The following is a 14,239-nucleotide window of genomic DNA, read 5'->3' as shown; positions in this document are numbered from 1 at the left end:
TTGTCAATTGTTGTATTCTCTTTCGTAATTGTCTATTTGATGGCCACTAATTGAAAGGTTATGATTTTGCCACATGGGAGATTTTTAGTAGATGGGCCCAATCATACCAATGTCTTGGATCACTGAACTGCAAACCACATATGAGCTGAAAACGTGTCTTATTAATGTTCTCAGCTGAGCATTGTATAATGAGAATGATCCGCTGCTCTCAAAACACACTAAGTTGTAATTCTCCTAATTGTGGGTTCGAGCCCATAGCTTAACAATAAACTAGGCATTTCAACATTTAGGACTTGGGCTCGAGCTCAGCTTATGTATCAAAAATAAAAATAACAATGCTCCTAATTGCATTCAGACACTTGGAAAGTCCAGTTGATCAATTCTGTCCACCAGGTCCGACATTCATTTCATGCACTGCGGGGAAAAAATCACAGTGATTGGAAGATCCAATCCGTCCATATGTTGGCCTTCTTTTTATAGCATCCATTTTTCAAGTCATGAATCGGATGACTAGGATTGTGTGAGAAAAATGATTCTTCAGAAGCATAAGCTCATGATGGACCCAAACAAATGCATGCCTCAAATTGTCCCTTGGACATATTTTTATATTAAAGATCTCAACAATCTGTTTTACAGTCTATTGATTGGATGGTTAGAACTGTTCATCAGTGTGATTTTTGTATAGCGCATGAAATGTTTGCTGGACCTAATGGACAGTTCAGATCAATCAATTTGGCTGTTAGGAGCATTGTGACTTATAGTGCTCCCAGAGTACTCAATCATCTCTTGCATAATACCTCATTGCTTATTAAGGTGGTTTCAGCCTTTATTTATTTATTTTAAGGTTGAAGTGTTTCTTAGAAGACCCAAATCAAGGATCGGAAGATACGACCATGGGAGTATCCTTATTCGTCGGCTTGGCTTCCACTATTTCGTTCGCAGCATTTGTTTGCCTCAGAGGCTATGGCATGACATTGATTTCAATACCTTTCTTACATGGCTCTTTGGTGGGCTTTCTGCTTGCTATTGCATCTCTTCCTGCTTTGAATCTTCCTCTCCTCTTGGGGAAGACCTCCGACGGGACGTTTCCGCTTTGGTCGATGCTTTTATTTGGTCCGTTTCTAATGGGTGTTCGAATGGTTGGGTTCGTGAGGAGATTGAGGAGCAAGGAGCCACCATATAATGAGGTTTGTGAAGGTCTGTATGTTGGAGGATGGCCGTCTTCGTTGGATAAATTGCCTCCCGGTGAGCCTGCGATCATTGATTGTACGTGCGAGCTTCCGAGAAGCTCTGCTCTATCGCAGAATGCTTATATGTGCATTCCTACTTGGGATACGAGGGCTCCCAAACTATCAGAAATTGAATCAGCAGTTCGTTGGGCTTGCAGAAAGAGATCTCAGAAAAAGCCGGTATACATCCATTGTGCATATGGTAAGTATGGTTTTTTTCCTGTGGAAAACTACTTGATTTTCATCTTGCTGACCAGCAAGATTGGATAGATGTGGAGCCCATGTTTCTATAATCAAAACCGTTCATATGATTCATTATCAATGCCGTGAATGGGGTATGTTTCACAAAATCTTCCAGACTTTTGCTTGATGGCATTTACAAGCATATGGTTAAGGAGAAAAGATAAAAAGAAGAAAGGTATGTTGAACAGAAAATAGCCCAAAGATCAAATGGTTGGATCTTCCAATCTGGGAGATTTTTTTGGCATTTCCCATCCTCATTTGGGTCCATCCAGTCAATGGTGTAGATCGCTGAACCATGGATCCACATGTATGGAATCTTTGCACAAACCAACTGTATGTTTGCTGATCTGCAAGACCCTATAATTCATGTCATGTCATGTCATTTGAACCATCCATTATCATGAATGACAAGCCACAGTTTTGTCGACTGAACTCTGAACCCAATTCATTTTATTCATGAATAATAAATTATGGTGGACCCACAAAGTTTACACAGCACGCTTAACCTATTGAGTTACTCGGTACGCAATCCGCTCTTCCTTTTAACATAAGTGGTGTGTGGACGTCACCAAGTTCTGTGGACCCCACCATGATGTATGTGTTATATCCACATGGTCCATCCAATTAGCGAGACCATTTTAGGTAGTGAACCCAAAAATGAGGTAGATCCAAAGCTAGGGTGGACCACACTGCCAAGGCAATGGGGACAATGATTCTTACCGTTGAAACTTTCCTAGGCGCCATGGCCCACAGTGGTGTTTATTTGTCATCCAAGTTGTTCATAAGATCACACGGGGATGGATGAAAGTAAGATACAAAAATGACATGGATCCAAAACTTTTGTGGCCCCTAATAATTTTTCAATGGTAGGCATGTTCAATTCACATTGTTTCCTGTGGTGTGGTCCATTAGAGCATTGGATATGCTTCATCTTTGGGATCAAGCCTTAAAATTATCTTGTAAAATGGATGGACAGGGTGGATAAAATACATAAATCACGATGGGCCCCACACAGTGATAAGCGTACTGATTTATAGGGTGCGCACGTGTCACTTGTTTGTATTCGTGGATTGATGGGTCAATGTTATGTGGGGCCATCATAATGATAAATATTTTATCAATGTTGTCCATTTATTTTGATAGATAATTTTAAGGCATGAGTCTAAAATGAGACAGATCTGCATGACTGCATCTCAGGTGGACCACACTAAAGGAAACAGTGGCGATTAAATGCTCACCATTAAAAACTTCATAGGGCCATTGTAATGGTTTTTTTTTTTTTTTTTTTCTTGCCATCCAACCTCTTGATTAGGTTACACAGATCTTGATGAAGCGAAAACACTGTTTAGATTATGTTAAAATTTGCCACATGTACCATTTTCAAATGTTAGGTATCAAGCGTCATACACAGCCAAAGTATCAAATACCACACTGATTGGATAATCTAATCCATCCTTGATTTGGCATCTTTGAGTTCATTTACTTTTACATGTCTTAATTACTGTATACCAGCTGCATTTGTATTATATAAACTAATTTTGGTTACTATTTAAGTGATTTCTTACGACAACGCATACTTTTTGGCCCCTATTAAATGAAAATTTCTAATTTAATGCATTCTTTTTGCAAAATTTTCTTTCCTGAATATGTAAATATGTGTATTTAGGCATGTCCTGAAGTTTCACTGAAAAATTCCATCATTTTCCCCATATTTCCCCCTTTTTCCCTGCATTTCCGATTATCGGCGATATTATCGGTGATAACGATATTATATCTTTATCTCCGGCCAGCGAAACTTGTAGCGATACCGACAACTCGAACACTGGTAGTACCATCGGGGCAGGCTAAATGCAAAGAAGATGGGAGCAGGCTACTCACATCGAGTAATAGGGTGCTTCTTGTTGGTAAAATCTAAGCTGTTGTAGGCCTTTTATGGGGAAATCTGAACTGTTTGATTGACAACAACTACATTTTTAGTTCCCCAAATACCCCTTTCATTTTAAATGTCCTCCTATGTCCTTCCAATATCCAAAGGTCTCCACCTCGAGGCAAAGTGTGCAAAAACTGCTCTCACTATATATGTTATAGATAATAAGTGAGGTTCGCTATTCTTGTTAGCTCCTCTACTGCTTATTTTCTATGTTTTGTTAAAAAAAAAAAAAAAAAAAAAAATCTCTTCCTCTTTTCCTATTTGAATCATTACCATGGTTCTTTTGTCGCGAATTGCTTGAGATCCATTCCGTTCTCTCCTATTGAATTGCTATGTTATCTGCTCGAAGATGGTTGGAGTATCCTGTTTGGCACTTTGGTAAAAATGGAAATAACTTAGGGAAGAGGATGCTTCTCTTTGTTCTTCTTACCTTGTTGAATTCACGAATCATCGTCGCATGGATGGTTACAAGTGATCATCATACAGTTTTTATCTTTTAGGGTAGCTTGAGGAGGTAGATTTTGTTTCATCTTTCAAACCTCCCCCCACCCAAAAAAAAAAAGAAAAAAAAAAGACAGTTAGATTTTGTTTCCTTGTTTGGGCTTTGGGAGTTAACAAGGAATCATGGAGGTAGTCCTTTCTTGTTAATGAGCTAGATTTTGTTTCCTTGTTTGGGCTTTGGGAGTTAACAAGGAATCATGGAGGTAGTCCTTTCTTGTTAATGAGTTTTGGTAATATGGATTTTGAAGTATATTTCCATTGGGTTAGTGAGGCAAATAGCTTGGCCATCACCATTGCCGAAGGAGCATCAAATCGGTAATGTTACAGCCATATCAGTTGTATTGTGACCATATTGAATACACCTATTATGTGATGCGGGAAGTGAACTGGTCCGTTTCAACAGCCTGTATCGGCCGATACAGGATGTTACGCCAGTATTGGGATTGATATGGGGCTGATATGGTTGATAAATGCCAATACGGCCATAAAGGGTCCATTTTATTTTTAAAAAACTTTTCTCTAGTTTCTTTTCACTTATTTCTCGGAAGAAGCTTAAAAACCTCAGTTTATTACTAGATTTAGGCTTATTTTGGGGATTAAAACACAACATCTCAATGATATTCAATGAATTGAAGCGGAATAAACCATTGTGGGAAAAATTAAAAGAATGGGAAAACTTTCATATTTTGTTCCTTTTTTGTTGTATTTTAATATGATAATGGGCCCTAATTTATAAAACAATGCTTGATTTGTGTTCGACTAGGGCATATTTGGTTGACTTTCAGTAGTTCAAGCCGACAGACAACATTCTTATTAAATAAAGGTCTAAAACACTACTGAATACATGTTAAAAACTTGTAGAAAAATATAGATTCCAGTGTTCTGTAATTTTTTTTTTTTTAATTTTATTTTGGGTAGAGAAAAAACTCAGCCAATACGGGCTTTTATCATCAGATTCAGGTCTGATACGATCTGATATGCCCTGCGTCATATCGTTTTTGGAACTGGCTGATATGCCGACTGACACTGCTATTTAAAACCTTGTTTGTCTCGGTTCATCTTATTCATTAGCTTGACATGCATGTATTCATTGCTGGTGTTCAAGAAAAAAAAAAAAAAGAAGGGAAAGAAAGATTTGGTTGACTAATGTTAGGATAAGCTTCTATATGCCCATGGTTTCTCATATTGTGACAAGTTTTGGATCTTCACATATCTCAGTGAAACATTTCTAGTTGACATTTATTTTGTATGTAATATGTGGCTGCTTTAGTCATTGAGACCAATCTTGGGCTTTTCTCTTTGAAGAACAATCGTCTGTGATTTAGCAAGGTAGAACTCAAGATTGAAGCTAGCTGAAATATTAGTGGATAGAACATGATCTGATGATTTTGTCAGCTTACTTGTTCCGTGTTTGGTGCATGTTATTGAACATGTGGAGTGGTTCATCTAAATGAGTGAAAGGATCTCAAAAGAAAAAAAAAGGAGAAATATTGGTTTGCTTGAATACAGCCCGATGTATTGCAATATGATAACTTGGGACTTTAGTCATTGGACTTGGGTTATTTTCAATGATCTGACCAGTAATCTGATAGGAATTTCCTTGGATGAGGAATTTCTCAAAAATCTTTCAGTTTGAATATTTCAACCATTTGATTATACAAAGGTCATGGTGACTGTCCGTTTTCAAAGCAAAAGGAGCCAATTTCAAATGGTTGAAATAATCAAGTTTGAGAGATTTTCTTGGTTGTCCATCCACCATATAAGGTGATAAACATCATATAAATGGTTTGGATCATTGGAAGACGACCTAGATTCACAGGCTAAATTCTTGATGTATCATATTGCAATACATCAGGATGTATATGAGCAAACCTTGAGAAAAATAAAAAGAAGAAGAAGAAAATGGAAAGTGTTTTTTGAAAATGATGGCACCCAACTCCTCAAACCTTTGACTTTAAGAAATCATTACATGGACCAGACTTGCAAAGAAGAGAAATGGTTAGAAAATGGAAAGTGTTGTGTATCATTAACTATGACCATCTTACTCTTTTTTTCATCAATTATGTGAAAAATCCTTAGTTGCAATTGTGAGATCCTTCTACCCAGTGTTGCTCCCCTCACTCTCCTACATCAGAATCCCCACTCACGTGCTCCCCTCCTAGGAATTTGCATGTCCTTTCATTTTGAAGATGGCCGCTCCCCTACACCCAAACTGGGCTCTGATGACACTATTTTTTTTTGAGAGATAACAACCACTTTATTGCTGAATGCTGATGACACTTTGTGTAACTGATTGAAGAACAAAAAGGCAAAGCACACTACTGTTTGGAGATACAACCAATAAAGTATCACCAGGTCAGCTTATGGCTCCCGAATTTTGATGATCGAGCTGTGGTCATCTTAGTGCATCCACAGTTAAATATCTTGTGCAATCACCAATATGCTAACATGCAGTTGTCTGCAATGAGAGTCATATACTCATAATAGGCAATGCAATGACCAGAAGCATAGAGATAAATCTTGTTCTCAGGATTTTTTTTTTCTTTTTCTTTTTGATGACAACAGGGTGTCCCCTCCCTGCCTGTTATTAAGGCGACTGTTGTTCTCACGAATTTTTAGAATCACAGGATTTTCATGCGAGATTTTTAAAATTTGAAGTTTTTCTTATGAAAATCTCTCTAAAGCTAAAAAATAAATAAATTAAAGAAAGGTATTTATTATGAATTCAGTATAATTTAGGGAAAATATCAAAATAAAATAAAATAAAATCAGAGATGTTGAAAATATCACAATATTATCATAGCAATATCATTCAGTTCATTTTTTGTGAAAATATCGCAAGATTTTCGAAATCTCGACAATATATGTAACAATGACTAGCAGATCACACAACTGTAGCATGAGTTACCTTGGTTGTCGACGGGGGATGAAGTAAATGGGAGGTGAAAATATAACTATATCTTGTTTGCCAGGCTTTCATATATCGCCAATTAGAATGTGGAGGTTTTCTAATTCCACACTCAAGGGAGCCTTACGCTTCCTCACTTGGGCGCATGTGTCATAACGTGACACAAGTGTGGAATCTGAGCTTTCCATCAGGTGTGCAGTGCTCTAAACTGTTTATCTGGCATAAATACCAGGCCGTTTCACACCTCAGGTGGGCCCCAGAATATCAAAACATATGTATGGCTAGAAGAAAAAATTTAACTGTCAATTTACTTTGTGGCCCACTCGAGGAGTGAAACTGTCTGACGTTTAATGCAGAAGATCTACGTATCATTCCTATTTGCACGTTTCCACATGAGGATTTGTGAGAGAATATATTCCGGTGGCATATTTGATACTTCCAGGATTCGAACACTTGACCTTCCTCTTTGATACCATGTCAAACAACCACTTGCTCTAAAAGCTTGAGCTGTCAGAGGATGGTGTGACAATGTATATTAAGGGACCTTAACACTCCAACAATGGATTTCGTTGACATCTTGGCCTTATATGGTGATTTGATGCTGATAAAATCCACAAGCCCAACAACAGGACTGGAAGCCAAAACAAACCCATAAATCAAACAAATATGGGTTTCAAAGGTACATGAGACAGGAACTTAAAAGGTAGAAGTGGGTCCCAGTCAACCGCGGGCCAAAAATGGTCAACACTTGGTCAATGCTGATTGAAGGGTTGGAAATGAAGAGGATCCAAGGTCATGGAAGTGTGCAGAAGACGAACATTTCGATCAAACCCGAAGGATGCGTGTGTCTGACTGATTCCAAAGAGGCATAACTTTGTGTGTTTGTCCATTTGGAATGTCAATGGCTCGTTTTAAGGCCTCTTCAAGATCCATGAAGGCTGTTTCTATATGTTTTGCAAATTCAATCGTTTTGGGCCTCAAAATTGACCTTGGAGCCTCAAACTTGACCCTAGAGGTTAATGATAGATTTTTATTTTTATCACAGTTATTATTTTCTATTTCTTCATTTTTTGGATTTCTGAAGGTAGTCTAGACATTGTTGGAATTGTTAATGGTTAGGATTATAAGTTATTAGGTTTAGCAATATTGATGGTTTAAATTAGTTGTAGGGTTTACGTTGTAGTCAAGGTTTCCATAATGGTAATGGTGGCGTAATGGCTACCACCATTACCATTACGATATAGGCTGCAACGACCATTAAAACTTTTTTTTTTTTCCTGAAAATAAATCTGTTTTGCCCTATAACAGGTTGTTATGAGCCGTCACATGCAACCTTTTCCGTAACGACCGTTACAGCCCCATAACACATAATAGTTATCACCATTATCGTTATGGCCTATATGTAACCATTTTTAAATACTTTGGTCGCAGTATAAAAGTTTCTTTGGGATGCAGATTGCGTGGTGTCACACATACCACCGACCTCAGTGGTGTGTTGATGTGGCAAAGTTCTATGGGCCCTTCCATGATGTATGCGTTATTTCCACACCATCCATCCATTTTGCCAGATCATTTTAGGGCATGAGCCCAAAAATGAGGCAGATCCAAAGCTCAAGTGGACCAGACCACACAATAGAAAGTAGTGGGGACGATGATGCCCACCCTTGAAACCTTCCTTGGGCCCCCCATGATGTTTATTTGACATCCAATTTGTTCATAAGGTCACACAGTCCTGGATGAAGGGAAAACACAAATATCAGCTTGATCCAAAACTTATGTGGCCCCCCATGAAGTTTTCAATGGTAGGCGTTCGATCCTCACTGCTTTATGTGGCGTGGTCCACTTGAGCTTTGGATCTGCCTCATTTTTGGGCTCATGCCCTAAAATTATTTGGCAAAATGGATGGATGGTGTGGATATAACACATACATCATGGTGGGGCCCACATCACTTTGCCATGTCAACACACCACCGAGGTCGGTGGTGTGTGGCACACTACGCAATCCAAGAAATGAGGTTTTGCAATAGAATTCTTTATAAAGTTGATGAAATCTTGAATTGGTTTTTGCTCCATCGCATAGTTATAGAACTCGGTGACTTGACTTGAAACATGGTTGAGTCAACTTGACTCGATGAGAGTTCAAGCCAAGTCACCATGAAACTTGATTGTGAGAGTGACTCATTTTTACTCATAATGACTCACTGAGTTGATTCGATGACTCATTCAACTTGATCCGATTTGCCATGACTAGAACCGAGTCACTTGCTTGAAATTTTTTTTTTTGGTTAAAATAAAAAGTAAGAGGGAGGATTCGAAGCTGAGACTACCAGAATGCAAGCACTGCTACTTGGTATTTCTTCAAATATTTTACATTTCATCCTTAACTACGTAAAATATTGATAAAAAATATTAGAGTAATTATTGCATATCGAGTCAAGTAAAGACTTGTCCAAGTCTTTGAGTCAACTTGACCCGGCTGAACATCAATTTGATTTTTCTAGTTTTTGAACTATGCTATACGGAGTAGAAAGCCCTTATTTTGTTGCTTGCCTCTCTTCTCTTGCATTAGTTCTTGATAAGTTGGTTTTGTTCTCTTTTGCAGATTAGTTTATTAGATTCACATTCCAATTGCATCACGTGCCTAGGTAGATTCTACCACACAAGAATTGCTAGAAATATGCAACTTGGCCTGGGCTCAACCCGAACCTGATGGCCCTACCCAAGTCAGGTTGGGTTTGTTAGGTTCTGATTGTATTTCTGTTACCCGATTTAAGTTCGGGTCAACTTCAGGTTACTTCAGGTTGCCTCATAACCTGACTCAAGTATCCCATGCTTACTCAGCCCAATCTCAATGCAACTCCAATCTAGAAGAGTTTTGGGTCATCTGCTGTTGGGATCTTCATAACAATGTTTTGGATCAAGTTCTGTTACCCAAACCCATGAATTTTGATCAGGCTGGGTTTGATTTTGCGTTTAGGTGAACAAATGAGTTTGATTGGGTCAGGCTCGGGTTTATCCAACCCAACCCAAGTCGCACCTCTAGTCGCCATGGTGCTTAATGTTCATCCATACGCAGGTAATGGGTGATCCTATTTGATAGAGTTCATACCTGAAATGCATGATTAGCTCAAACATGGAATTTCACAGGGTTTCATGGTTTCTGAAGTTGTCAAGATTGTGTTTTGACTTTTGATGTACCACTAGATTGAATTTGCAATAATTTTGTTCAAAAGAGAAGAAATGATCAAATTGTGCATGCAGTGGGCTCCAAATTGCAATTTTATTATTAACAAGTTGGACTTGAAAGGACTGCAGCTGCAATTTGAGGGGTACGTCCTCATTGTGAATGCTAGGAAATGTCATTTCTCAGTAGTGAATGGGATTTCACAGCTCTGTTCGGTTTTGCAGTCAAATGCAGTCTTTTTTCCCCCCTCCATTTTTTATTTCTTTTGGGCTAAAGAGATGAAATAGACTTGCAACTAATGTACTGACCTCTTTCCAGCCCAATTGACCCAATTTGAAATCGGCTTGTGTTCAGGTTGAGCAAATTCAGGTTGGGTTAGTTCGTGCTGGGAATAATCACATGTATTTAGGTTGGGTTTAGATCAGGTTGGATTGGGTTGAATACGGAGGAATTCAGGTTGGGCGCCTTGGGTTGGGATGCAGCTTGGGCCAGGTTGCGCATTTGGTCCTCTTGAGTTTGGGTTGGGTTGACCCTCAACCCGATACAATCTGCCCAAGTTACACTCCTACTTTCCAGTGTCTAGTTCTTTGGATGTTCTATGTAGTTCATTACTAGATGGGAATGCAGTTTTATCAATGGACTAATAAGGTTTTATGTGAAATTATAGAATATTTTATCTGGCCGTATTGTATTTTATTTTTTATCCGTATCTTAATGGATAGTGTCTCCTTTCCTAATTCATAATACAATGATGTTATTTACCTTTTTTTTTTTTTAATTTAATTTTTTAATTTACGTTTTTAGTATATTTTATACGTTTTTATTTTAAAAATACAAGAAAAAAAAAATCCCATGATTTAAGATCGGATTCGATTTCTCATACCTTCTATTTTCCCATCTGTTTCTATTCAATTTCAGATCATCTGTATGCAACCTACACTTATGGTCACTCCAGCGCTTGTTTATTCTTGTGCTTGTTCACCATTTTGTTTCTCCATCTTGCCAAAATATATTAAGACTAGCAATATCTATTCACATTCTTCTCTGTAATTTGCAGCAATGCCTTTACCCAAAGAGGCATTATTAGCCTGAGGATGAGTGTGTACTAGTGGGACTCATGGTTTGGTTTACTGTGGATGGACAGTCCAAACCCTTAATTAGCATCCTGCAAATGGATTGTCAAGGAAAAAGCATAACTATAGTCCACACTCAATGGACAACTAGGAGTTGATTTGGTACATGCCTAGACAATATTGGGCAGTTAAGGAACAACATATCCATAGGTTGAGTGGAGAGCTGAAATGAGTATGTTGAGATGGATGAGTGGCAAGACAAGCAAGGATTGAATTAGAAATGAATGCTTTTGAGGGAATTTAGGAGTACCACCAATAGGTAACAAGATGAGGAAAAGTAGACATTAGATGGTTTGGTCATGTGCAATGGAGACCAAGGATTGCACCTGTTAGAAAGAGTGAGTTTGTATGAGTTGAAGGCTCTAAAAGGGCAATGAGAAGGCTCAAAAGGACGTGGGTGGAGGTAGTAAGAAAAGACTTGATGACCTATATGGTCTAACTGAAGTTTTGGCCCTTGATAATGGAATGGCGGAAAAGGATTCATGTAACCGACCCCAATTAGTTGGGATAAGGCTTAGATGATGATGATGATGATGATGATTTGGTAAATACCTGCATTGTGTAGCATGCACATACTTCGCATTGCATATGATCTCTCATTTGTATCCCCATTGAATGACTTGAATAAATTCCCAAGAATCTATACATATATATTCAATTCTCAGTAGATCATTCCTCAAACTGCTAAATTTTCGACCAATGTTGTTTCTTCTTCTTTTTAATCATCATCATCATCATCATCATCACATACTATCATACATTCTCATTGAGAGAATGATTGCATATAACACAACCATGTCTTGCTCATCTTACAGTGTTATACTGCTTCCCCACCAACATGGCCCGTGTTGGACATCCTAGGCATGCAAAAGGTGAGAACCGTCATGAACATCGAATGGTGCAGAAATCAGAAAGTGTAGTTGGGTCATATGTTCAGCTGCCCATTGATTTTGATGATGTTGTCCACATGATGGATGGATCTGCCTGATTTTCGTGCCAGGCAATCTTCGTGATGGCGCCTGCCTTTTTGCAGCTCAGATCTGCACGTCATATGCGTATCCATCCTCTAAAGATATTCGCTACTAGGAGAACTAGTCTCTCTCCCTCCCCCACATGAGACTAGCCATCTGATTGATAGCTTGCAAATATACAAATACAGCAAATGATCTGCATTCATCGAAGGCTGATTCAGGCTGTTAGGATCATTTGGTTGGTCTTCCATCCGTGACTGGCCCCACTGTATGAACGGTTTGGATTGGCCAAAACATAGGCTCTGCACCCACATTTTATTGGTCTGATCGAATTGCTTGATTAGACGTATATTTATCCCAATGTTCCTGTCCTTGATTTCAATGGGCCATCAGCTGTGTCTTTGTTGGATTTGGTAATTTCATGCAATGAATCTATCTATCAAGGGAGCAGTAATGGTCCTTTGCTCGTGAATTGCTTGATTGTCAGTGATAAGCTCACCATTCCTTAACATGTCACAGGTCATGGGAGAAGTGTTGCAGTAACGTGTGCGGTTTTAGTTGCATGGGCTGTGGCTGAGGACTGGAAACAAGCTGAGAAGATCATACGAGAACGGCGGCCTTGTATTCGGATGAACGCTCTCCACCGCAAGACCTTGGAAGAGTGGTCAAAATTCCGTCTTTCTCCTAAAGCAAATGGAGAGTTGGGTGTGAGTTCGGTGATCCAGTCCAGTGCTTCGCGTGATTGACAGTAAGAAATGTTGGAAAAATGAAGGCAAGTGGCATTTTCTTTTTTCCATATTGAAATCTTATGTTCTTTCGAAAGAGAAACTATTCAGTTTTTTCTCAGTTATTTCTCAGCTATCAGTTATTGAAGTTCTTTTGAAAAATAAAAAGTCATCAGTCTTCCCAATTTGTTTTCATGAGGATCCTGCTCGTTGAGAACGAATGCAGAATTCTGTTAGCACGAGACTGTGGTTCGGTGATCCAAACCATTGATGTGATGGCCTATTGCAGCTCCTGGATCATGATTGTCTAATTTCTGTTGAATGTGCATGTGCATATCCATGCATCTGTAGTGGTGGGCCCCACAGCTCGAATATATGGCAAATTTCTAATGTTTAACAAGTAATTCAAAAACTTGACTGGATGTTCAGCTCGAGTCGGGTGGATTCAAAGGCTCGGCTGAATCTTTACTTGATATTTAATAATTAATTTTAATAATTTTTATAGTAAAATGCTCTTAGCTGGATTGGGACACTTAGACAGTCCAATCCATCACTCTAGACCGTTCATTATGCATGATGGACATTTCATGGCGGACATTTCATGGGCTACTATGCGAACATCACGCCGATTCGACGAATATTGCCATTTGATCAGTAGCCTGTAATATAGAGGGTGAAGAACATTTGCACAAAAGTCGGTCCAGTAAGACAATTTGATCCATTTGTTAAAACCCATCATGAAATGCTTATGATTCTAAAGAATCACTTGTGTTAGCCATCTATGGCTTGGGAAATGGATAGCTATTAAAAAATAAGGCCAAATAAAGGATAGTTTTGGTCCATCTGATCAGTGCGATTTTTGCATCATGGCTTATGGAATGTGTTATTTATGCACTTAATGGACAGTTTAGATGGATTGGATTGTCCAGTATATGGTTTTTCAGTTGGTACAAGTGGGGGACATGGTTAAGTGATCCAAGCCGTTGAAATGATGGGCCTCACAATCAGGTTCCATTGTCCAGTGATCACAGATCGGGATGATATTGTCTTTTTCTTGTTTGGACTTGTGAATTGTTGCTGCATTTTCTTTCTTAATCGCCTAGTTTCTCACCCCTCATTAATGGTTAGGATTCTTATGTTCATGGGGGCCCATAATATCAACTGCCTGGATCGGTCCGGTTTCTACAAACTGAAAATGTGAACTGCACTCTACATTCTTTTGTTTTTGGTGCGACCATTATATCAGGTCTGATTGGTCACGCCCTTGTGCTAAGGGTAGTGATGTTGATTGGCGCGGCCCACTCGCTAAGGCCCGTTTGGATACCACCAAATAAGTTAATTTTTAACTTATGTTAAGTAATTAAGTTATTATTATTATTATTATTATTTTTTTTTCACTTAAGTTTGTTCGGCAA

General features: G+C 38.7%; 1 protein-coding gene across 1 annotated transcript in view; it reads left to right on the top strand.

Annotated features, from left to right (window-relative positions):
• Positions 1–13,009, top strand: part of LOC131234813 (uncharacterized) — a 29,826-nt gene extending 16,817 nt beyond the window's left edge. Inside the window, exons 2-3 of the mRNA XM_058231789.1 lie at positions 845–1,431; positions 12,619–13,009. Coding sequence (XP_058087772.1) covers positions 894–1,431; positions 12,619–12,845 — 765 coding nt within the window. The 5' untranslated portion in view covers positions 845–893 and the 3' untranslated portion in view covers positions 12,846–13,009. The remainder of the gene's footprint in view (positions 1–844; positions 1,432–12,618) is intronic.
• Positions 13,010–14,239: the final 1,230 nt, after the last annotated feature.

This window comes from Magnolia sinica, chromosome 19 (genome assembly GCF_029962835.1).
Source record: "Magnolia sinica isolate HGM2019 chromosome 19, MsV1, whole genome shotgun sequence".
NCBI lineage: Eukaryota > Viridiplantae > Streptophyta > Magnoliopsida > Magnoliales > Magnoliaceae > Magnolia > Magnolia sinica.
This window is presented reverse-complemented; position numbering and strand designations above follow the sequence as displayed.